The sequence below is a fragment of the Anabrus simplex genome, chromosome 1, assembly GCF_040414725.1.
Source record: "Anabrus simplex isolate iqAnaSimp1 chromosome 1, ASM4041472v1, whole genome shotgun sequence".
Lineage (NCBI taxonomy): Eukaryota > Metazoa > Arthropoda > Insecta > Orthoptera > Tettigoniidae > Anabrus > Anabrus simplex.
The window spans coordinates 128,627,398-128,653,778 of NC_090265.1; the positions used below are offsets into that span (position 1 = coordinate 128,627,398).

Below are 26,381 nucleotides of genomic sequence, written 5' to 3' on the forward strand. Positions count from 1 at the left end.
ACTCTTACATCTTCTACTCTTTTTGGCTGTGTAAATGTTCTGATTATACGTGTATGTGTGTGTTGGGGGTGGGGGGAGGTCGTCGTCTCTAAATATGGAATGATGAGGCGACCGCAACTGACAGAACAGTGGCCGAATGTTTTCAGAACCACTAGTAGGCCAGCCAAGGCGCCTGCCAGGCGGCCGGCTCCTACCCAGCCCCTAGCGCGGCCAGCACTTCCGGAACAAGCAGGCGAGCGGCGCGCACACCAGCTCGCAGCAAAAGAAAAACTAGGAAATGGTGGAAATAACTCGATTGGTTATGTCGCAGCCACCTGGCCGCGTGCTCTCTAATTTGACGACCTTCGTAGACACTAAAAGCCTGCGGCCGCTTGAAGAGCTTCTCAAACACTCGGGCTATGTCTACACCTTTCAGTCATAATGCTACAGGCACTTCAAACCGAAGTTCCACTAATTGGATGCAATACATATACCATTATCCAACGTCCACATTGATATTTAGGCTCAGTTTCGTAAAAGAATATACATCTAGCTCTTCCAAATATACTACCTCCTACCATTAGTTTTTCAAAACAAAAGCTTAAAAGAAATTACACTGCCACACATACATCCATCCTTTCTTACCTTCAGGTTTAAGCCGTTCTCGGGCGAACCGGCAATACGGGGGCGGAGGTGATTCTGCAAATAAGATCAGAAGAAGGATTAGCATATTCACAAACAATATAAAAGCTCGTAATAAAACACTTAGGAATTACAGGATATAGGCTAGCAGAGATGCCAAGTCCTCCGGCGGCATTTACAATTTTTTTCTTTACTGCAAGATACAAATAAAAAGGACTTTTCACATCAAAAGAAAAATGTAGGAAGAATTTCTCCTTCTAGTGAGAGCTCTAGTAATCAGTAAAATGGGATAATTATAATCTACATCTGAAACGTTACGATAGATGCCATAGAACGATCGACCGTGCTAATGAGAAAATCAATGAACAATCAGAGAATTCTGTTTCCAGGTCACTCTTATCATCGACTCAGTCTTTTCAATGAGTGATAGAACTGGATTTTAAATCAACAACAATCTCGTCCTAGCTTTTATCCCACATGGTGGAGGGGTCACATTTCCTTATTCTCTTTCTCCATTTCTCCCTTTAAAAATAATAAAACCACAACAGTTGCCAATTTAAGTGGGCACAGTCGGATATTCTCCAGTTCTAGAGCAAATTAAAACTGAACTCGAACTTGTAACTGGAACTATATATCAGAAAGCAGAATGGGAAACATTTGCTGCGAAGCTATGGTCAAAAGTAGAAATATAGTCAAAATTAATTTTAAGTAAGAAACTTGAGCAGTGGAGCAGGCAGTATTTGTTCAACTCACAGTACAACGGCCTCTATTCCCGGTAGAGGAAAACAGTTCCATTGATACACTTCTCTATAGGAAAAGGAGGTCGCAGCTGACTAAAATCATGATGTTCGCCGAAGAATCCACATAAGTTTTTACTAAGAGAGGCATTTTTTTTCAAGTGGGATGGACAATCATAAAAAAAGTACTAGTTGACAGGTGAGGACAAACGGATCGATATGTCATTGAACACAAATTATGAAATCACCTGTTTAGCCAGGTCGTTGATATTGGTTTGAGGGTTGTTCTTTTTTTTTTGCAAGTTGATTTACGTCCCACTGATACAGAAAGGTCTTATGGCGACGATGGGGCAGGAAAGGGCTAGGAGTGTGAAAATAGGAAACCACGAAAAACCATCTTCAGGGCTGCCGACAGTGGGGTTCGAACCCACTGTCTCCCGAATAGTGGATACTGTCCGCACTTTAAGCGACTGAAACCCTCGAGCTCGGTCGGTTTGGGGTCTGGAACAGGGTACATTCAGCATCGTGAGGGCACCTGATCAAAGAGAGAGACTCAGAGCCACTCAGTCCAATAGTGTCGAAAAAGTGTTTCCTATTATCCATGTTAAGAGGTGCCAGAAAGCCGAGTTTTAACAGGAGTAATTGTTGTCTAACTTAACTGAGATAAAATTGGGAAGGGGGCAGCTACGGCCAATACTCCTATTTTAGGTAACATCCCATCTTTGACTTAAGTCTAAGAAGGAACACTACGAAAAACTATTCTTGGGTGAATTGATATTTGACAGAGTCAGGTGGAGGCTAACAAGGGCTTCGGAAGTTCCGTTTAAAGAATGGTGTGTATGGAACAACACTTAGCTTAAATGTATTTAATAAAAGTAATGTGAATTTTCCAAAAGTATTATTTTATCTCCCCACTGTATGAGGAAACTGACATTAAATAAAGGTCTCCAGCATCCAAAATGAAATGAGACTGTTCGGCGAAACAACGGTCACATTCTCTTCAATTTACATTTTTCAGGTAAAGCCTTTCGGGATATTGTAAAGTTTATCCCACCTACGAATACATTTTCACTATAAAAATGTAGTTACTCAACATGTAACTCGGAGTGCAAATATAATTATAACAAAGTGCCATTCAGCTTCCTCCAACTAGAGGCTGCCCAAAAGACAAATCATTCCAAAAATACGTGTCATCAGAATTGGCGAGAAAGGTCAACGTTCCGCGTGTCACTGTTATACAAATTGTTCCCCAGAAATGCAAAAAAGGTAAAAGAAAAGAACTGACCGCAATTGTGAGAACATAAACCTGAAATGAAAATTACCACTGCGAAATATTTCCGAAACTGTAAAAATAAAACAAGGGCTAAATTTAAAATTCAGGATCACTGCTGTCGGCCAACCACATTGTCAAAACTGAAAAGAACACCGACCTCTATGAAGAGGGAAACTTGAACACATTTACAGAATTGTCGATGCTTTAAATAGGGTGTGGTGGAAGTAGATGTATTACATACTATTTTAAGGAAATTAACAGAAGACTAACATCCTATGATTTCTGTCCGTGCTAGACTAGTTGTTCCATCGCTAGTTTTTCGCGAAGGCGACCATGGTTCGAAACCCAGCCCAAGAAAGCAGAAACATCTTCGATATAGGAGCAAGTCCGTCCATTCAGATTCCGTGTGAAATTCTATCTCCAGCAATTTTGTTACCATTGAGGCTTTCACGGCCCGTTATTGTAGACTTTATTATTGTTATTGTAGGCTTTTTGGGCTTATGTCGTGTCAAAAAAATAAGGTGAAATTCTTTACATTTCGCAGAGAACTGCGGAACACAGTTGAAGATATTACGGTGCTTACATGTACTGTTCTGTACACAATCACGCAAAACCATTATTAATAATAACAAACAAGGATGCTGTTCGGTGTACTTCATATTTGCAAATTACCTACAGCGCAACTAGCCAGAATAATCCTAGTAAATAATTTCCAGTGAATTCAGTACTACCTCCCCCCCCCCCCCCCCTCCTCCGTTGTTCATAGCCCCCACTACCTGTACTCTAGACTCAGACGGGACGAAGCACGGCCCCCTGCTGACGCCACAGCCCGCTAGACGCAATTACAAGGCTGGCGCCAGCGCGCCACCGCTTATCTGGCAACACATTACACATGGCTTACGAGCCTTCAGCTAGACAGAACAGTAAGCGCTGGCTGCGAGCACTTCCTTTCGCCGCCTTTGCTTTTGACAAATCTAACTTGGGCATGCTGCTGAAGCTTATAATGCCACGTAAAGGGATCACTTCTTACGATGGTTTCGTTCAATAAAACTGCCCGAGAAACACAAGTCTGCCCCAGTGTACGTCTTTCTACACGTGATTCGAAATCCTAAATAATGAATTGAACACAATTATTTCTAAACTATTAGCTGAGGCAATAAATGGATCTCTTCGATTCTAGCGAAGACGATTCGGTCGTAATTACTAGTCATCACAAGTTATTCAGCTGACGTCATCGATACCAACACATTTCGTTTCAAAGTAGCTCGTATTTGTGTCTCTCTAAGGTGAATTACATCGACTGTCTGGGTAACCAATTGTAATGAGAGTAAATAGACGATCACAGTTTAACTATCTAAACAACACTGAATGGGCTAGATCTCATAAACTTAATGCACGGCCGCTACACTCTCATCTCGCTAGAAAACAGCTCGATTTGCTTCTTGAATGACGTTACAAATTTGCATTGTTAATCACAAATAAAAAGTAAGGTGTCCGGACAACATCATTACCATAAATTTAACATTTGCAAGTGTTTTCGAAACTAAACAGAGAAAGAATGGCCTGAAAGGAGGATCAGAAACATTATTGTAAGAAATGAAACTTCCCGGACATGCCATGGAGGTCCATTGGATACCCCGGAAACATGACCCCACACACAGTAGTCATCCTCAGTCCCTCCATAACATGTCCGACTCCTGAAATTATGAGTACTGACTGTCAAAAGAAAAACAAAAAACATGCAGACTAATTAGAGTGTATTGTTATTCAATGACAATAAGGTTGACAACACACTTTTAAACAACATAATAGAAAATATTTACTTAAAAACCCAGGCAGTTCGCCAACCTATATTCCTGCATTTCTTCACCAGAACGAGGATGATTTCCTTCGTATTTCCATCATCCTGAGTCCACATGATAAGGAATTCTCATAAGTAACCAACAGGAGGATAATGACTTAAAATGAAATAGCGCAGAATTACCAAGAAAATAAATTACGCACTTTGAGTCATCTCATACATTTGACCTCAAGAAATTATTCCGAATGAACTATGTGAATAAACAGTTATTAGAGAGTATGAGGTACGGAAGCAGAAAGGGAAGGTCGCGAAAGGCCGGGTCATGCCTACGTATGCCTCACTGGCCCGAATTTCGAGTCAGACTGTGTTTCAGTGACTCAGGATTATCGTCACTAAATTCCAAGGCAGTGGAGCAAATGTGCTGTGCTTTACAGGAAGATTCAGTTTACAGACGCGTAACAATCCTTTAAGAACAGTTAAAAAGTATCATATGATCGTACAGAGGAGCCAGTGGTGGTGGTACTGCGTGCAACATGCGAGAAGAAATACACACTGTTGATGGATGTACCATTATGGTAAAAAGTAAAGACGTTATAACGGAATATCATGCGACACTTTGCTCAAAGGAGTCAAAGTTCCTATTCACGGACACAGAACACAACCGGTGTATATGCCAGTGGTATTCCCTGATATTAATGTGATAAAACCAGTGCAAGGAGATGCATTTGCATTTTGTTAGCCTGCAACAAAGACATTTTATATGAACTGTGTTTTTATTCCTCCTCCCTCGCACTCAAATCCTACAAATTGTATTCAAATTCTAGACCAAGAGACACCTAAAAACACTGATATTTTAGTTTATTGAAATTGCAGGGTTTGTTTTCACATGCAGTTACGGGTTATACAGGAAAAAGGAAGGGAAAGCACAATGGTTGAGGAAAAGTAATTTGGTAATATTGTCTCATAATGATGCGCTTTGGATAGAGAATAAAATGACAAGTTCCAAATATCTGTTTCACTGCATTTAGATCCGTTAGACCGAGCTCGATAGCTGCAGTCGCTTAAGTGCGGCCAGTATCCAGTATTCGGGAGATAGTAGGTTCGAACCCCACTGTCGACAGCCCTGAAAATGGTTTTCCGTGCTTTCCCATTTTCACACCAGGCAAATGCTGGGCCTGTACCTTAATTAAGGCCACGGCCGCTTCCTTCCCACTCCTAGCCCTTTCCTGTCCCATCGTCGCCGTAAGACCTATCTGTGTCGGTGCGACGTAAAACAACTAGCAAAAAAAAAAAAAATCTGTTAGGTTCTTTGCAAGTTCGGGGATCGCATTCATCCCAGCCTACATCTATCTTACCTGCGATGTTTTGGTATTCAACTTCTGAGGCCGTGACAAGTCCAAGTAACTGAATTCAGAGACAATTATGGTACAGACGGTAGCATGGTATGTTGTCAACCTTGCGGAAATCCACAAGTAACGCAGTATTTGTCGGACAGGAAAACGGCTCAGACGTCACCATCAATTTGCAAACCACGATCCACCTAATCATAAAGCCCTACCAAATTTCGTGCGTGTGTGCATATGATGCAGGTTTGTGCAGGGCTCATACAGTGGTGTATTTTGATTCCTACATCTTAACATACTGCTGACAAAAGTTGGAGGGACAAGATTTGAACACTTATATTGTGGTACAAGTTAGGTGTACACCGATATATAATATTATGTGTTACCAAACAATTCAAACTGTCATCTATCAGGAATGCACAACTTGTTTATGTCGCATTGTACACATGAATACGCTAAGCAGAAATTGAACACTATGTCACAAATAGCGATAAGATTTTGCCTATTTTATTGCTATATACGAAAACGTAGGCTTTTAAAGAGACAAATCCGTTTTAGGCTCTCTCTTTAGCAAGAATTTGTTGGTTTTAAGGTTCCTATAAATGCCTATTTCGCCAGACTGAGTGGCAGAGACGGTTGAGGCCCTGGCCTTCTGACCCCAACGTGGCAGGTTTGATCCTGGTTCAGTCCGGTGGTATTTGAAGGACCTCAAATACGTCAGCCTCGTGTCGGTAGATTTACTGGCACGTAAAAGAACACATGTGGGACAAAATTCCGGCACCTCGGCTTCTCCGAAAACCGTAAAAGTAGTTAGTGGGCCTTAAAGCAATTATTATTATTATTATTATTATTATTATTATTATTATTATTATTATTATTATTATTTAAAATGTCTATTTCAGGGGTTGGTGCCTGTTGGGAGTATAACTGCCTATTTAATGCCTTTTGGACAGTCTTTTAAAGTATCCGATTTTCTTCTATTCGATTATATTGTAGCTGGTGTGTTCGACAGAATTATTTTCTCGTTTCTCAACATCTGTTTACTCCGCTAACAATAAGTAGAACTCTCATAAGTCTACAAAAACAGCGCTTGGGGAATTTACTTCAGGACACACAAGGAACAATTTGACCACGAAGCCTCCCACCTCCTAATATGACATACGAGAACCAACCAACGTCGAACTATGTTTTACAGATCCACATTTCCTACTCTCCTCTCGTTGTGAAGTGCTGGACGCTTTGTCCTGAGATCGTGTTGAGATCTACTTAGAAGAAGTAACGATGACTGCTGTTTAAAGAGCCTAACATCTAGGTCATCGCCCCTTTGAAGAAGTGTGTTTGGCAATGCCTGAAGAGAAATATTCCAAGTCCTACTGCCTGGATCACTGAAGATCTCAACTTTACTACCAATGGAAGGCTAGTCTTCTGCCAAGCTTGAAGTAGGGAGGTCCCTTGTATCTATTTGTGACTGAGGACTACGATTTCATGTTGTACCATTTATAGGCCTATTAATTTATCTATTGTGGCAAGTTGTTTTGTTGTAACGCTATATAATTTAGGCCATGGACGACAATGATGCTATCTATATAAGAGAAGTCAAGAAAGTCATGTTCTGCCCATCGGTTCGATCAGATTTTGCTATCCAGACTGGAAAGAGAGAGAAAAAGTACCACTTCGTGACGTGATGTTGAGAGATACTTCTCAAAATACAAACATTCTTCATGAGAACATAACACGATTGTTATCTGAAAATATTGAAAATGTATTAGTTGTAAATTCCTTCCGCAGTCATTGAGGGTAATGTCCGATTCCTTGGCTGAATGGTTAGCGTTGAGACCTTCGGTTCAGAGGGTCCCGGGTTCGATTCCCGGCCGGGTCGGGGATTTTAACCTTCATTGGTTAATTCCAATGGCCCGGGGGCTGCGTGTTTGTGCTGTCCCCAACATCCCTGTAACTCACATACCACACATAACACTATGCTCCACCACAATAACACGCAGTTACCTATACTGGCAGATGCCGCCCACCCTCATCGGAGGGTCTGCCTTCGGCTAGAAATAGCCACGCTACCAAACCCACAGAAACACTCAACAGTAATTACAGGAAAGGCATCCGGCCGTAAAAAAGGCCCAAATACACATGTGTGAGACAGCTCGCAACCCACAGGTGTGGAAATGGAAGAAGTTATTGAGTGTATTTTTTCCGTGCCTATTTGACACGATAGTGCCTGTTCTACCTATTTTAGCGCCCATATACCCGCTTATTTTAACTGTTTTTAGTGCCTATAAATCCTGACCTTAGTCATAAACCAAAGTGGAATCGCCATCCCGTACCTTCACAAAGTTTTGTTTTCAAGTTCCTTTACGTCGCAACGACACAGATAGGTTTATGGCGACGACAGAACAGGAAAAGACTAGGAGTGGCAAGGAAGTGGCCGGGCCTTAATTAAGGTACAGCCCCTGGTGTGAAAATGTGAAACCACTGAAACCATCTTCAGGGCTGCCGACAGTGGGGTTCGAATCCTTGATCTCCCAAATACTGGATACTGGGCGCAATTAATCGAGGCAGCTATCGAGCTCGGTCACACAAAGTAAAACAGAGACCTTTCAGTATCTGGTATGGCCTCGATCAGGCTGTATGACTGCTGGATATCTTCGAGACATACTTCTGATCAGCACCTCCGTCTGAGGGTATGGTCTCCCATTCTTCGACCAGAGCATCTGAAGTTCTTGAAGTGCCTGAGGGGGCTCTTGAACGCTGTCGGACTGAGTGCTCGATGGAAGTGACGTCGAGACTCATAGCGGGCCATTCTATGGGTTGAATTTGGAGTTCCTAGAAGGCAGCCCATCACAACAAACAACAGTCAATGTAATGTTATTGTTGATTCATTTTATGGACTTCTGATATTGTAGGCCTTCATACTTAGTTTTCTTCTGTGATATTAGAGGGGCTGCCTGGCCGAGGCGGTAAAGGCGTACTCGGTTCGCCCGGAAGGACGTGGGTTCGAATCCCCGTCAGGAAGTCGTAAAATTTAAGAAACGAGATTTCCACTTCCGCAGGTGCATATGGCCCTGAGGTTCACTCAGCCTACACCAAAAATGAGTACCAGGTTAATTCCTGGGGGCAAAGGCGGCCGGGCGTAAAGCTAACCACTCTACCCCATCACGTAACGAGGTTAACAATGGTGGAAGCCTTTACCTTCCACTCCCCCAAGGGTCTTCATGGCTTTGCTTTTCTGTGATATTAGGATATCCAATATAAAAGGAGTCCTTCTTCCTGCTCAAATGTTGATCGTCATCTTTACAAATGTCCTTGTCGACATGGGCTGATGACCACGCGGTTTCCACTTGAATACAATCACGACAAAAACTATGTTTTTAATATACAATTTGCTTTACGTCGCACCGTCACAGATAGGTCTTATGGCAACGATGAGACAGGAAAAGGCCAGGAGTGAGAAAGAAGTGGCCGTGGCCTTAACTAAGGTACAGCCCCAGCATTTGCCTGGTGTGAAAAGGGGAAATCACGGAAAACCATCTTCACGGCTGCCGACGGAGGGGTTCGAACCCACTATCTCCCGGATGCAAGCTCACAGCTGCGCGCCCCTAACCGCACGACCAACTTGCCCGGTGCACATACATACATAGGTACATACATGTATACAAAGGTAGATGCATACATACAGAGATGATGGAAAATTAAAACTTGCATTCCTTTCTTACTGTGAAAACGGCCGATGCAGAAATATCATTCTTTTAAAAAAAATTAATTTATAGAGATGTTAGCCAACACAGTGTTTGTTTCCAGACACCAGGCCATGTTTCATTTTAACAATCTTCATAGCCTATGTACCGTACTATATTTATCTCTTCCTGCTAGAGGTCACGTCTCTGAGGCATACATTACGTGAACACCAGTCATGTAGGTAGGAAGATAGTACTTTTGGTGATACAAGATACGATTACGCACTTACATATTACTTCTTCGTATTCTACCGGTCTATTTTCAGACCTTGCCACTGAAGTCAGACCTTGCATTGAAGTCATCCATTAAAATACAATACTTCGAGTTGAATTCCGATACTTAAAAAAAAAAAAAAAAAAAAAAAAAAAAAAAAAAAAAAAAAAAAAACCTCCATATGATCCTCACCTGTTCCTCCATATCGAGTGTACACTCGATCCCAAATTCCCACAACCACCACGTCTGCTGTACTCACATTACTTGTTCATTAGGGTAAACTCGTGTTACTTCCGATGGCTCGGGTGCTGGGTGAGTGTGCCGTCTTCATCTTTAGAACTCATCATAAGTAGTGCCCCATTCTCATAGACCCGCAGATCGCCTATATGGCGTCAACTCGAAAGACCTTCCCCAGGCCTCTTCGGAGGCCACACGTCCATTATTACTTGTTCATTTTCCTGGTAACAGAAACTATGTTTTGACCACGAATTAGAATAAAAATCGGACGTGTTCGCTTCTGTTCTGTAGAAGCATACCCTCACGACCATTTTCTCGGCCACTGCCCATGCTTCATTAAGAAGAAACTTCAGAAACTCATATCACGAGCAATTCCATCATGGAGGAATATTCAACATTCATTACAGGGCAGCTGGCGTACATTTCTACAAATTTGAGTTCATTTATAACTCCTTCCAACTTCATTAACGGAACATCTTTCAGGCATACAGTACATGAGCACCGGTCATGAGCTTGGTGATACAAGATAGGATTACGCACTAACACATTACTTCTTCGTATCCTTCCGGTCTATTTCCAGAACTTGCATAGAAATCATCCATTATTAACACAATACTGCAAAGAAAACTCCTCCACTTTATACTCACTTGTTCCATCGTATCGAGTGCACACAAAAGGTCACCCAATACACCAGTGGTGTATCTATTCACTCAGAACAAACATGAAAACTTCAAAGAAACGGAGGAATCTTTAATATTCACTGAAGAAAAAATATCCAGCTTCATAACTGAGTGGTCAGCGTCTTCTCCAGACCCCGAATTCGATTCCTGGCCGGGTCTACGGATTTTAATCATAACTGATTAATTCCCTTGGCTCCGGGGCTGACATGCGACCCTATCCAATCGACTCGACCCTCCTCCCACCCCTAGACATCGAGATTAGAGTTGGTGAATATTAAATTACTAAGTTGTATGCAAATTCTCAGCAGCTAATGGCGAATGGTTTCTGAGAGGGGAGGGGAAGAATGTCTTGATTTAGAAGTCAAATATGTGTATATTTAACGTAATCATGTTGTGTATGTTGGTAACTGTATATAAGTGTACATTATTGTAATACAAGATATCAGAAAGTTTAGCTTTCATTTATTTCATACGTTTATCTGCGCAGTGCTTTGTAAAAAAAAAAAAAAAAACTCATAAGACAATAAGCACTTTATCATTTTGAAAAATGTAACCATAAAAATTGTTCAGTAATAGGATATATCTGTACATTTATAATACATACCAGATGGTATTTTTTAAGTCAAATCTACGTTCGTATATTTTGGTATGAATACATCATGAAAGTACTGTCTACAAGATAATTTATTTTTCTCTCATGCAATGTAAATGTCATATTTTGAAAAATTTGAAATATCACATTTTTACAAAATTTTATTCTTGATATATACTGTATGTAGACTTATAAATGTATAAACATCATCTTCTACCGCCTTTTTTTATCGTCGCCGGTGCGACGTAAAGCAAATAGCAAAAGATAAATAAAAAATCTACCGCTTTTCCCACATCTGTAGGGTCGCATCTGTAGTTGACAACGGAAACGTAAATGTTGGAGATAGAGCTTCTTTACAGAACGCCAGATTTCCTTCATGTAAAGGATACGAGCAGTTATTTGCACGACACTAGGTCATAACAATCAGCAGAGATTAATGGAGAACTTCGAGAGGGTGTTAACTGTGCAATGGGATACCGAAGAACGTTTTAACAAATTGGTGAGTACGACTACTTGATAGCCACACAATACTTAGAAACTGAATGAGTCAGCCTCGATTAGTCGTCGTCCTTCTGTTCCCAATACAGCAGATTCAATCCTGGATAAGTTCAGGGACTTTTGAGGGAGCTTAAATATGGGAACTCCGTGTTGGTGGCTTCTACGATTTAAAGTATTCCAGCACCCTCGCTTCAAAAAAATCGGTAGTTATTGAAGGGAGGTTAAATATAGATATTATCAGAACAAATTTGAGTATACTGTAATTGAACGCTACAACACACTTTTTCAATTCCTGACACATTTTCTTTCTTTCTTCAGCTTCTAACGCCTAAAATTTCGCTATCTACTGATAACTAACAAATCATAACCGTATTTAACAGCTAAACCAAAGAACTCCAATTAAAATCGAACACGGAACTTTCAGAAGCTAGACTGCCGCTTTGTTTCCTCTAACTCGAAGCAACTGCAGGGATCGAGCGAGTGGCTGTACGGTTTGGGTTAAGTACCCATTTCTTAGCTTGCATTCGAGAGTTGGTGGGTTCGATCCCCACTATCGGCAGCCCTGAAGATGGTTTTCCGTGGTTTCGCATTTTCAAACCAGACAAATTCTGAGGCTATACCTTTATCGGGGCCATGGTCGCTTCCTTCCCACCCGTAGCCATTTGCTATCCCATCGTTGCCATAAAACTTACCTGTGTCGGTGAGACGTAAAGCAAAATTGTAAAAAAAACTAAAAGTACACACTGTCACTAATATTTCTTACACCTAGTAATTAGAATAACTATAATTAAAGCACATACTGTACTTATAAACACAATTCCTATAAATACAGAAAGATAGTAGGTTTGTACATGGAATGCCCGATAGCGATGTCTATCGCCCTTCGAAGGATGTAACAAGGAATGTACGAGGTTTAGATTTTAAACAATCGGTATTGAAATTTACAAGCTGAGATACAACACATATAGTTGTATCCGTCTCAATATTTCCTTTTAGATTATGCTAGATATTACTCATTAGCTGAATGGTCAGCGTTGAGGTCTTTGGTTCAGAGAGTCCCGGGTTGGATTCCCGGCCGGGTCGGGGATTTTTTTGCTATTTGTTTTACGTCGCACCAGACAGGTCTTATGGCGACGATGGGACAGTAAACGCCTATGAATGAGAAGGAAGCGGCCGTGGCTTTAATTAAGGTACAGCCTGGTGTGAAAATGGGAAATCACGGAAAACCATCTTCACGGCTGCCGACAGTGGGGTTCGAACCCACTATCTCCCGGATGCGAACTCACAGCTGAGCGCTCCTAACCGCACGGCCAACTCGCCCGGTGGTCGGGGATTTTAATTGTGTTTGATTAATTCTTCTGGCTCGGGGACTGGGTATTTGTGTTTGTTCCAACACTTTCCTCTTCGTATTCAGACAACACACTACCGACCACAACAGAAACACGCAATAGTGATTACATCCTTCCATATAAGGTTGGCATCAGGAAGGGCATCCGGTCGTAAAACAGGGCCAAATCCACATGTGCGACACAGACCGCTCCCGCGACCCCACAGATGTGGGAAAAGCTTTAGAAGAAGAAGAAGATTATGCTAGATAAAACAACAATTTTAAGCCATTCAAAATAGATACAAGTGACAGGTGGCAGTTTCTATAACACAATACAATTAACGAATTTAACCAAGGAACGAATCTCGCTTAAAGCCGATGTTCTTCGCGCATTCAAAGACCCATCAAGGCAATTCAATGCACTGTATAATTAGCCTTACGAGGTGGGTCCTTCCATCCTAACTTAGCCACAATTAAACACTACAACAGACATCATAGTAACAAGGCTATTAGAATTCAGAAAGCAAATACTAGGGGCTGATGACCAAAGCTTCTAAATTAGCAACACAAACAAATTCCGCCAGGATTTCTAATTACGGTATGCTGCAAAACAAACGACACTGGAATTATTGATCATCTGCTTTTCACGTTTCCCTAGCAACGACGTATTTATTTTATTTTATATAATTGATATAACCCGCCTGGTGGCCATGATCGTTAAGGCGCTAAAGTCTAAACGGTCTGACACCGAGGTTAGCCGGTTCGAGTCCCGTTGGTCGAAAAAAATTTCACCATCAGAATGTTGGCCGGCAGGGTAATCACTAGATTGCGTGCCAAAAGCCTGGAACCTCTCCGCAGTGCTCATATGGAGTGAGAGCATATGACGCTGTTAATGGTGATTCGTCCGTCGGATGGGGACATTAAGCCTTGAGCAGACCCCTTGGTGCTATTCGACAGGATTAGGCTATGTGCCGGCACCGGGTTTCACCCTCTCCCTACTATCATATATCACATCATTCATTTCATCTCATTAACTCATCTGATTAGGTTGACAGATTCATCTCACCTCATACCTAACCCCGTAGAGAAACGGGACAAGGGTTGGACAAAGAGAATATATTGTGAATTCAGTGTTGTGTTGATTTCTGCACTTTCTCACAACTGAGAAAAAGGTGGAACATTATTTCCGGTCATCCGGAGTGGAGCAGCAGAATGGGCCGAGTTTTGCTTCACGTTAAAGAACAGTACGAGGAAGCGATTTAACAAGGAGGCACCAAATAACAGAACAATGTTAGCTGTCGTTGACAAGATCCGTTATACGGGATCAGTCTTACGTCATCGCAAGGGGAGAATAGGGCGCCCAAGAACAGTCACCACAAACGAGAATTATGGACGTCTTTTCCATAAGTGTTACAATCCCCAAAGCATAGTCTACGGCGAATATCGTTTAAACTGTTTGGGCGAAAGGTCTGTTCGGTGGATGTTTGAGGAGCTGGGTGTTGCTCAGCGTCTAACATACAGGGATGAGCAAGCCCGATTACAGTACTGCAGCCGAGTGTTGTCCAGGGCGTATGAGGATCCAGATTTATTTTGCAACATGATTTTCACATGCAAGTCATTTGGCCATATTCACCTGATGGCTACATCAACCGATCAACAAACAAATCAATTTTAGGTTTTGAACAGAAACCACTACATATTGCGCGGGTCACAATTTGGTGTGCCATGCCCGGTCATGGAGGTAGTCTAAAGAAGACCTCATTATTACCCCCATTGATGTGGAATTTGCGCCGTTTTTTTGTCGTGCACTTCGGAGATCACCTAATTTCTCGTACAACTCCATTCCCGTACCCTTCCTGTTCCCCGGATGCCACGACCCCAGATGACTACATATGTTGAAAGAATCAATTTTCAAGACTTTTGACCCATCTCCTTACAACAATCTCTGTTAATATATACATCTTAATTACAGACTGTTATGCCTTTCAGCGTTCAGTCTGCAAACCTTTGTGAATTAACTATTCGCCGCCCATCCTGCCCACATTTTCTCTACTTTCATATCTGTTACTCCTAGCTTATGAATAAGATATCCTGAGTCCACCCAGCTTTCACTCCCATAAAGCAAAGTTTAGTCCGGGAGCTGGCTTCCTTCTTATAGAATCCTACTGCTGCTTGCAACTGCGAGCTCACTGCAATAGCTCTACTGCACCTTGATTCAATCTCACTAACTATACTACCATCCAGCGAGCACACACATCCTAAATACTTGAAATGATCTACCTGTTCCAGCTTTGTATTCCCAATCTGACATTCAATTCTCTTCGATTTCTTGCCTACCGACATCAATTTAGTCTTAAAAAGGTAATTTTCATATCATACTCATTGCACCCATTTTCAAGTTCGAAGGTATTAGACTGCAGGCTTTCGGCACAATCTGCAATTAAGACCAAGTCGTCAGCATAGGCCAGACTGCTTAGGGCCTAATACATTTTCACCTCATGTTCAATAATTTTCAGAAACGTTTTGAACAATGCGTGGCACGTGATGGTACACACTTTGAACACATATCGTACCAACGCAATTAAATAACATTTCAGCGTAGTTTGTTTCGTTGCATACGGTAGAAGCAATATGCAGAAAAACATGTCAAAAGTATGAACTTCCTAAATTGCCGCTTTAATCACATTCCTGCTGGTCCAAGACCGATATGTTTCGCCATTATTTCTCAGTCGACATTTTGCAGGCACATTAACAATTCTCATAATTTTCGTTTTTGCTGTATGTCAGAGGTTTGTTGCATCGTATTCTTACAGCATGTAAAGCCTCTTTAGAAACCCGCGTATCCGTGGTGTCTACAGTACATTGTACAATGCATTTATAACTGGAGCTTGGGTTGGGAAGGAAGAGGCTGTAGATTACACACTGCATCCGTTCATCCACCTAGAGTTGGAGATGGGAACCGGGTTGAGTGGTTCACACGACAGAAAGCTGGCTTCTGAGCCCAAGTTCGCAGGTTCAACCCCGGCTCAATCCGATTGTACTTAAAGATGCTCAAATACGCCAGTCTGGTGTCTGCCGATTTAATGGCACGTTAAAAATATGTGGTACAAAATTCCGGCACCTCAGCGTTTCCGGAACGCGTAAAAGTAGTCAGTTGGACATTTTTTTTACAAGTTGCTTTACGTCGCACCGACACAGATAGGTCTTATGGCGACGATGGGACAGGAAAGGGCTAGGAGTGGGAAGGTAGCAGCCGTGGCCTTAGTGAAGTACAGCCCCAGCATTTGCTTGCTGTGAAAATGGGAAACCACGGAAAACCATCTTCAGGGCTACCGACATTGGGATTCGAACCCACTATCTTCCGAATACTGGATTGGACATAGGCTACAACAATATATTATTATTATTATTATTATTATTATTATTATTATTATTATTATTATTATTATTATTATTATTATTAAATACTGAAGATGTTAGCCCCAGAGAACCAAGAAAAATAAGGGATAGTTTACCGCACTATTCTCTAGAGCACGGCGGCTTACTTTCTAGACCCAAGTGTTTCATTTGTAATGAGATTCAAAAGTAATTCTTAAAGTTTTCTCCAATCGCTACAATACCATCTTGAGATAAAACTTAAGAAACACAATTAGACCTATAACTCTTATGAGACTTACCAACGAGCTTCCATATTACATAGACGCTGTATGGGACTGCAATATCATATGGAATTATTTGGCTAGGAAACGTCCATACACAGCCTAAATTCTCTGAATAAAACAAATCCATTATGTTGGTGGATGGGACGTGTCTCGGCAGTGGTTTAGTTGGACCGGAACGGGCCGGAACGCCGTTCCGGAAAATGTTTTGCCGCTTTAGAATGACGTAACATTTTTACATTCAGTAAGAATATCTTATACTCTATACATAGCGCTGAAACGTCATGGGTGTACAATGAGATCCACGCCGAAAAGGGAAATAGGCTGCTGGTTGCAAGATCAAGCGGACTTATTTTCATAAGCAGCGTTGTACCCCCTGTGCATATATTTACCCACAAGCTAATGCAATGAGCTCGCAGTTGCGATCAACAGTATTCTCTCAGACGAAACTCTCTTTACATCGGTCTGTTTTCAGACCAACTTTGCTTTACGGGAGCGAAAGCTGGGTGACCTAGGATATCGTATTCATAAGTTAGAAGTAACAGACAGGAAAGTAGCAAGAATGATTGCTGGTACAAACAGATGGGAACAATGGCAGGAGGGTGCTCGGAATGAGGAGATAAAGGCTAATTTAGGAATGAACTCGATGGATGAAGCTGTACGCATAAACCGGCTTCGGTGGTGGGGTCATGTGAGGCGAATGGAGGAGGATAAGTTACTTAGGAGAATAACGGACTCTGCTATGGTGGGTAAGAGAAGTAGAGGTAGACCAAACCGACGATGGTTAGACTCGGTTTCTAACGATTTAAAGATAAGAGGTATAGAACTAAATGAGTCCACAACACTAGTTGCAAATCGAGGATTGTGGCGACGTTTAGTAAATTCACAGAGGCTTGCAGACTGAACGCTGAAAGGCATAACAGTTTATAATGATAATGTATATATGTAACCATATGTCAAGTCATGGCTACGAAAGGGGAAACTTTCAGCTGATGAAACAACTTGTTGTCGGAAACATAAGGCCGCTGATTTTGACACCTAATACGAGTCCATTTGGAAATTGCTGAAGTAATAAGGTGAGTTCCTGTAATTATTTTGTTCCAACTACATCACTGTGTCTCGGGATCGGCAATGTAATGCAGCGTTTCGAACTTACTATACTTTCAAAGAAGTGTGCCGACGTGCCGAATGTTTGCAGAAGAGCACACCTCACTCTCGCCTTTCAAGGTTGTAGCAACAGGTTCATGCCGGTCGCCATGCACTCACCAGAGCGGATTACAGTGCTCTTGGCATCTCTTCCAAATCTTGGTTCCATATGTGTACATGATGAAATGCATTGGGTCTAATCAGCTGCGCTGTCCAAGGCGCAAGATATCGGATCACAGCATAACCTCTATTTTACAGTTTTGAAACAAAAAACATCTTGTTGATCTGTAGGCTGTATTTAGCAAGTTGTACCATTTATAAATTTATTATGAAAAAACACAATTTGAGTCCACTCTGATCTTCTTCTTCTACCACTTTCCCATATCTGTAGGGTTGCGGGTGCAAACTGAGTCGCACAGGTGGATTTAGCCCGGTTTTACGACCGGATGCCCTTACTGACACCAACCCTATATATAAGGATGTAATCACTACTGCGTGTTTCTGTAGTGGTTGGTAGTGTAGTGCGTTGTCTGAATATGAAGAGTTGGGACAACCACGAACGCTCATTCCCCGAGTCAGAAGAATTAGTCAGACGCGATTACAGTCCCCGACCCGGCCGGGAATCGAACCCGCGATCCTCTGAATCGAAGGCCTCAACACTGACCATTCAGCCAATGAGTCAGACAATTTCAGTTCATTTTGATAAATAGGTAGCCTAATATATTTAGATAATATTAATGTGAAATAAAATCGCATTTGCATTGATCCATCAGTAAAATAAAAATGCATAAAGAATAATAAAATTGTATATTTACCGTAAATTATAGGCTAAGCATAACAGAAAACAAATTACCGAGCGAGTTAGCCGTGAGGTTAGTCGCGCAGCTGTGAGCTCTCATTCGGGTGATAGTGGGTTCGAACTCCACTGTCGGAAGCCCTGAATACGGTTTCCATGGTTTACCATTTTCACATCCGGCAAATGCTGGAGCTGTACCTCAATTAATGCCACGGCCGCTTCCTTCGCACTCCTGGCCCTTCCCTATCCCATCGTCACCATAAGATGTATCTGTGTCGGTGCGACGTAAAGTAAATTGTAAAAAATATTGCTAAACCAACCCCCATGGCGCAACAGCCTGCAGATAATGATCTGTCGTGTGGTGAGCACGACGAATCCTCTCGGCCGTTATTCTTGGCTTCCTAGACCGGAAAACAGTGATACTGAAGCAAAATCAGAATAACAAAAACATTATATTCATAAATCAGTGACACTGTTGAGGGAAATCATAGAACATTTTTTTCTGTTACTCGTATTCTCCTATCATAATATTGTGTTTAGTGGAATATCTTTTAGCATCTGCAATATTGAAGGATCCCCAACACACGGCACAACTGCTAGGGCAAACTCCAAGTATCAGAGCTTAACAGCCTAACAGAATGTGCAGGCAAATACAACGGCTTGAGTTTCCAGGAATAAAAATCACAAATAACGTTTTATTTGAAACAATCCTCTGTTTCGCATTTAATATTGCTTTTTAGTATAAATTCCGAATTTTATCGAGTTTTCAAAACACAATGAAAAGTGATTTACAGGTCGTGAAAAATGAATATACAAAAGTACAAGCCTTTATAAGTATTTAGCGTAATATCGCTACTACGAAACATCACCACCTCTACTAATGGTATATTGAGCCAAAGGTGGTAGGCAAGCATTCAGTCTAATCGGTAACACAGAAAGCACACTAGCCTTGAAAGTTAAAACACAAAACCCACTGACACATATCGTCCTTTAAGTTTGGCCTAGAGGGATGAAATGGCATATGGTCAACGTAGCGTCGTTCTATCATATTCGATAGCTTTATTGGCCAGATCTGCTCCCTCTCATTACAGGAATTCCAGATTTTCAAAATAAAAAACCGGGACGATTTGTTTCATGTATGTACAATATTTCACTGCCACATCAGTACGATATATGGTGGATTTATATTTAAACATTTGGGGTTTAAAAATATATTTTACTGGCTAGGCTTAGTATAGTATTATACTTAGATACAGTACTGACTATGATTATTACATACATTTATTACCTAAATTTAAGTATTCATTATCAACCTTAGCTCAGAATATTTTTACTACTTGCATTTAATTATAATATTGTACCTTTGTGAAATAAGTCCGGCGTTAACACATTCCCTATCAATGGACCAGTTACAGTCCTCAGCTTCAAATAATTTTGTTAATTTAGAGGTTGAGGGCTGGGATATTTTCAAAAGACTGAATAGCTTTCAAGAGTTTGTTATCAGAAAATATTTTCAACACGGAAATTGACTTGACCGTCTTTGCTTTAAGTCTATTTTTCTCTCTGGTCCACAAACCATTCTTCTGTGAGAAAATATCTCAAAGGGAATATCTGAGCCAGGTAGACTGAAGTAGAAGGTTAATGATACTTGAATATTCCTATAACTCTCCAAATTTCTAAAAACTGAACGTTTGGGATTCCTACTCTCATATCAGACAGCTCCTCAAATTGGTCTCACAAGGCAGAAAGAATCTGAGATCTCCGAGTAGGAGGCGGAAACGCTTACGGGGCTGGTTACTAGAGGATTAAGCTTAAGATTTAAATATGCAGCTAATACATTCTTACAATGCACACTAAGCATATAGTAACATTTTATCAGGAAAAGCTCCATTCAAGGCAGTCCTGCTTCAAAATCGTGAGGTTTTTAAGGGCGGGTGTAACACTCATAAGACATAATCTTCACTTGCCAAAATAGAAATGAAAGAAAAATGTGTAATTATCATCATCATCTAAAGAAGACCAATGCCATGGCATGATGCTTTAAAGTCTTGAAGGGATAGAGACACACAATAAACAAATATTAACTACTAGACGCCTTGAGAAAGTAGGACCAAGAATGGTAGATACGGTAAAAGAGAAATAAGTATTAAGAGTGTTAACCGGAATGAAGAGGAAAAATGGTTAAAATGTGCCCTACTCAAATTCTTCGAGATCATCTACCCTTCACTCTGCCCAGCAGGCAGTGTAACTTAGGATACCGAGTTTTAAGGTGGGGAGGTGGGCTACACATTCCTTTTCTATTAGTCACCACTTGCCATAGGTAAATACTGAGGTGGTTGTGGTTTCATTCACGGCTCGCGGACATAGCTGTCAGCGGACCCTTGTACTTACTATGTATGATATACCTGATAACCTGCTATGGTGTGTGTGTGGTTTTTGATTTGCTTGGTGAAGGTGAAAACATATAAAATAATTTCAAGGAAGGTCGACGGAATGATGGATTTGTGGACTAGCCTTCACCCTCCGAGCTAACAAACACGTCGTGTTGCCATAGCTAAAGATACATTGCAGTCTTCATTCACATGGAGGGAATATAAAAAAGTAGGAGGCACATGGAAGGCAAATGAGATGGAGAAAGAGATAAAAGGTAAGAAAAGGAAATATGTTCATGATAAAATTATAGTACAGTTTGCATACGTGATTTACAGAAGGATGGAATAGGACTAGAATGAAAAGCTAACATAAGAATAAGGAAATGAAGGAGAAACGAAGAAATACATCAGTCAGGTTAAAAACATATTATATTAAATACAGTTTTTTTAATATTCCACTGATATGAAAAAAAAGCTAGGTATAAAATCCTACTCTGGTATTTAAGAAGAAAAACCTAGGGCGATAAATGTGTCACTGCTACACATTATCAGACAGGCAGCTGACCTGAGTTTCCTCCACAGGATTTTAAATGGATATTTCCACTTTGAATATCTTGTTTGACTGTTTTCTCTCCGTACATCTCATCTCGCTCTAACAGATTCAAAAACCGTCTCCACATTCCTCACACTCGGCACACAATAATCCAATGTTCCTTTCAGACCCCCACTCCCCGTTCTTTAACAATATTAACGATAGACAGAAGGTAGACATATCATCAAGTAATGGCATGTTCCAGAGGAGAGTAAACAAGTTGATGTGAAGTGGTTTGCTACGATTTGGTTATGAACACGGATATTCTCATGGTTTTCGATCTGGACAGTTGTTATAAACATATGTATATAAACAAAATCAAGATATTGTACTGGATGTTGTTCATCAGTTCGGGAACTGGTATAGAAAATAATACGAAGGACCAATGAATGCAAACTTAAACGGAAGTACCAGTGCATTGCTACTTTATGCCCAGAAAATAATTACAGTGATAGAAAATATACATTTCTAATACCACAATAAAATGAATAGGTCATTTTAAGGCAAGGAGCATACCATTAACAAATAATCTGACAAGTATTCGATCTAAGAGTTATTTCATGTCTCAGCAAATAACACAAAGAGAAAAGAACTAGCAGTACTGTACTACTAAATTGTTTTCATTTCTCTCAGACAGTGACGTCGCCTGTCAGGCCAAGAAAGTTGTGGTGGTGGTGATGTATGAAGAAGGTGAGGAGGATGGCAGACGTGGCCTATATTAGGAACTGTCTCGACATTCGCACTACTGCAGGAGAATGGAAAACCACGGAAAACCATTCTCAGGACAGCCGACGGTGGGGACCAGCCCCTCGCCGTCTCCCGAATGCAAAGGTGTACAGCCACGGTAGAACTGTGGCCATCCGTCCTCTGTTCGGTTGGTCGGTCGGTCGGAGTGCAGAGCTGTCGAACCACGGACCAGCCGTAACCAATAATAGGCCGAAGCCTACTCTGCAACCTCCGACGGCATGAAAGAAAGTGTTTGATTTAAGCAACTAAATACCTAGACTACAAGGTTCAGAAATATGATATTGAAGAGAATAATGGGCAACTACGTCACGTCTTCTATTTCTTTCCGCTGCAAACCATACGATCGGGTTACACGATTCTTTGCATTTACTCAGGTTAAGAATGTGTTTCTAAAAATCTAATTTTCGTAGACTTTCAAAGATAAGTTATTAGTATTAGATTTTACATTTTAATAGGCGAAGTTGAATAATAATGGAGATATGTACTAAAAAGCCAACTAGGTAGTATAGTTGGTTTGGCGATTGTCTCCTGTGGTGAAACATGCATGATCGAATCCCGACACAGTATACTGGTCTTTAGAGTGCTTAACATACATACATACATACATTATCATTAAAGACTGTTATGCCTTTCAGCGTTCAGTCTGCAAGTCTCTGCGAATTTACTAAACGTCACCACAATCCTCTATTTGCAACTAGTGTTGTGGCCTCATGAAGTTCTATACATCTTATCTTTAAATCGTTAGAAACTGAATCTAACCATCGCCGTCTTTTTCTCTCTCTACTTTTCTTACCCACTTTAACAGAGTCCATTATTCTCCTAGGTAACTATCCTCCTCCATTCGCCTCACATGACCCTATCACCGAAGCCGGTTTAAGTTTCATTCATCGAGTTCATTCCTAAATTAGCCTTTATCTCCTCATTCCGAGTACCCTCCTGCCATTGTTCCCACCTGTTTGTACCAGCGATCATTCTCGCTACTTTCATGTCTGCTATTTCTAACTTATGAATAAGACATCCTGAGTCTTTCGCTCCCGAAAAGCAAAGTTGGTCTGAAAACAGACCGATGTAAAGATAGTTTCGTCTGGGAGCTGACTTCCTTCTTACAGATACTGCTGATCGCAACTGCGAGCTCACTGGATTAGCTTTACTACACCTTGATTCAATCTCACTTACTATATTACCATCTTGGGAGAACACATGCCCTAAATACTTTAAATTATCGACCTGTTCTAGCTTTGTATCACCAAGATGACATTCGATTCTGTTGAATTTCTTACCTACTGACATCAATTTATCTTCGAAGGGCTAATTTTCATACCATAGGCATTGCACCTATTTTCAAGTTCCAAGATATTAGACTGCAGGCTTTCGGCACAATCTGCCATTAAGACCAAGTCGTCAGCATAGGCCAAACTGCTTACTACATTTCCACCTAACTGAATCCCTCCCTGCCATTTTATACCTTTCAGCAGATGATCCATGTAAACTACGAACAGCAAGGGTGAAAGATTATAGGAGTGCTTAAACGTGAGAAAAAGAAATTCGTTCTCAGGGCTAAATACTGGTGGATTCAAAGGTGCTCACGCTGGGCATTTCGTCCCGCGGGCACACAGCACTGTAAGCTAGAGCTGGGAACGGAGCGAGTAATTTCGGTCGTAGCGGTAGAGTGCACCACCGATCCCCTCCGCTCACAACTGCAAGTACTCGCGGAGGACCAGGGCACAGTGTAGCGCACGACTGTTTAACAAGGGGAGACCATGACGTTCGGATCACGGAGTATCTTCAAATTTTGTACACTTGAAGTAGTCCATTAGGACAAGACAATGTGCAAATAATAAGGCGTACTATTAAGACGTTTTCGAGAAAATCGCAAGATAATTTCCGCGTCGAATATGTACCGGTGCGTTGCGGGCAAGAGCACGAGATTGCAACGGTCGAGTGATTAGCGTTCAAGCAGCGTAATCGCTGGATCACTGAATCGAGTCTCGCTGGTCGCTTTTTTGTTTTTCAACACTGGTCATATTCTTTCATATATATTGCACGTCAGAGTGTCCAGGTGTAAAACAGTTCCGAGTTCCTTACTCGATTTCACTGTCAGGTATGAGGGATTTCACAAATCACGACAGGCATACATTTTCAGGAATACTTTATGCATTGGGCCGTTTACTTGTTGATAATTATAAATGATATATGTATTTTTTTTGTAGTCCTCCTCTGTCGTGGAGTGGTTAGTGTGATTGGCTGCCACCCCCGGACGCCCGGGTTTGATTCCCGGCTCTGCCACACAGCCTCGGGAGGTCAACTGAGTAGATGGGGATTCGATTCCCTCCTCAGCCATCCTCGAAGTGGTTTTCCGTAGTTTCCCATTTATTTTTCCTCCGGGTAAATGCCGGGATGTAGGCCCCTACCTAATGTAAGGCCACGGCCGCTAACTTCCCTCTTCCTTGCCTATCCCTTCCAATCTTCCCATCTCTCCACAAGGCCCTGTTCGGCATAGCAGGTGAGGTCGCCTGGGCGAGGTACTGGTCATACTTCCCAGTTGTATCCCCGAACCAAAATCTCGCGCTCAAGGACACTGCCCTTAAGGCCGTAGGAGGTGGGATTCCTCGCTGAGTCCGAGGGAAAAACCGACCCTGGAGGGTAAACAGATTAAGAAAGAAAGAAATATACTTTTTTGTAATGATAAACATTAGTAAAGGGCCAAATAACATTGGAAATACAAAAAAAAATCATGCAAATATACCTTTTCTTCATTATATTACCTTTGAATTGTAATATATATGAAAGAATATGACCAGTGTTGAAAAACAAAATGGCAAGCGGGACTCGATCCAGCGATTACGGAGCTTGAACGCTAACCATTCGACCACCACCGTTTCGTGCTCATGACCGCAACGCACCGGTACATATTCGACGCGAAAACTTCTCTTGCGATTTTCTCGAGAACGCCTTAGTAGTACACCTTCCTACTTGCACATTATCTTGTCCTAATGGACTACTAAATGTGTACAAAGTTTGAAGATACTCCGTGATCCGAACGTCGTGGCCTCCCCTTGTAAGAGTATTGTACCTGCATTCAGTCTGTCTCTCTAAAGTTGCGTCTATATTTCCTCCGCTTGTTGTGTTTTGTAGATAATGCAAAGCATAGTAGATAATAACTGTGGCATTAGTTTGATATTCAATCCCATTTTGAGATGGTATTCATGTTTTAAAATATTTAAGGAACTGCATAAATTTTTACAGAAATTTGTACCACAAATGCCACGAAAACCAGTTCTTTTAAATTACTGGTGATAAAAATAAGCTAAATGAAAATTTTGCGGCCGCATTTACGCGACGGGTGGTGGCGTGTCAAATTTGTGGGATTATATCAAGAGGCATCACAAGGATGAAATAAGCAGGTCGGATTCTCCAGCAGAAAACAACATTGCTGTATTCAGCAAAATAGTTAGGCCTATATTGTGAGAAAAGGGCATTAAATTTACGTTGCCATACCAATAATGTATTTAAACGTGCCGCCACAGTACATTCACTCGGTACAACCGGGTGATGACGTCATAACTGCTCCGCTCCGTCCCCACCATTCTTGTAAGCGGGCGGGCAGGCAGGCGATGGGCGTATGCTATTCAGCCACAGTGACGTTTTGGTTACGTCACAGGCCGTGAAGGTTGCGCGAAGTTCTCTCAGTCACTGCGGCGATACGCGAGTTTGAATTTGGGACAGAAAATAACGAAATAAGATTTGTTTTAATATAACAAGCAAAAGATCGTGAAAAATACATGCTTTGTGGACAGTCTGTTATATCAAAGAGATATAATGTAGAACGCCATCACACAAAACGAAACTTGCTCATTCGCATGAGACTGCTGAATGGGATGATAAATTTAAAATGGTTGAAGATCTGAAGAAATATTTGAACGACGAATTATTTGTGTATTGTTGCAAAAGTTACGGAAATAATATGAATCACGTTTTCACACTAATAGTAGGTAATAGAAAG

General features: G+C 41.4%; 1 protein-coding gene across 1 annotated transcript in view; it reads right to left on the reverse strand.

The window, feature by feature from the left end:
* Positions 1-26,381, reverse strand: part of Dad (Daughters against dpp) — an 83,311-nt gene that overhangs the window by 25,578 nt on the left and 31,352 nt on the right. Inside the window, exon 2 of the mRNA XM_067156935.2 lies at positions 625-678. Coding sequence (XP_067013036.1) covers positions 625-678 — 54 coding nt within the window. The remainder of the gene's footprint in view (positions 1-624; positions 679-26,381) is intronic.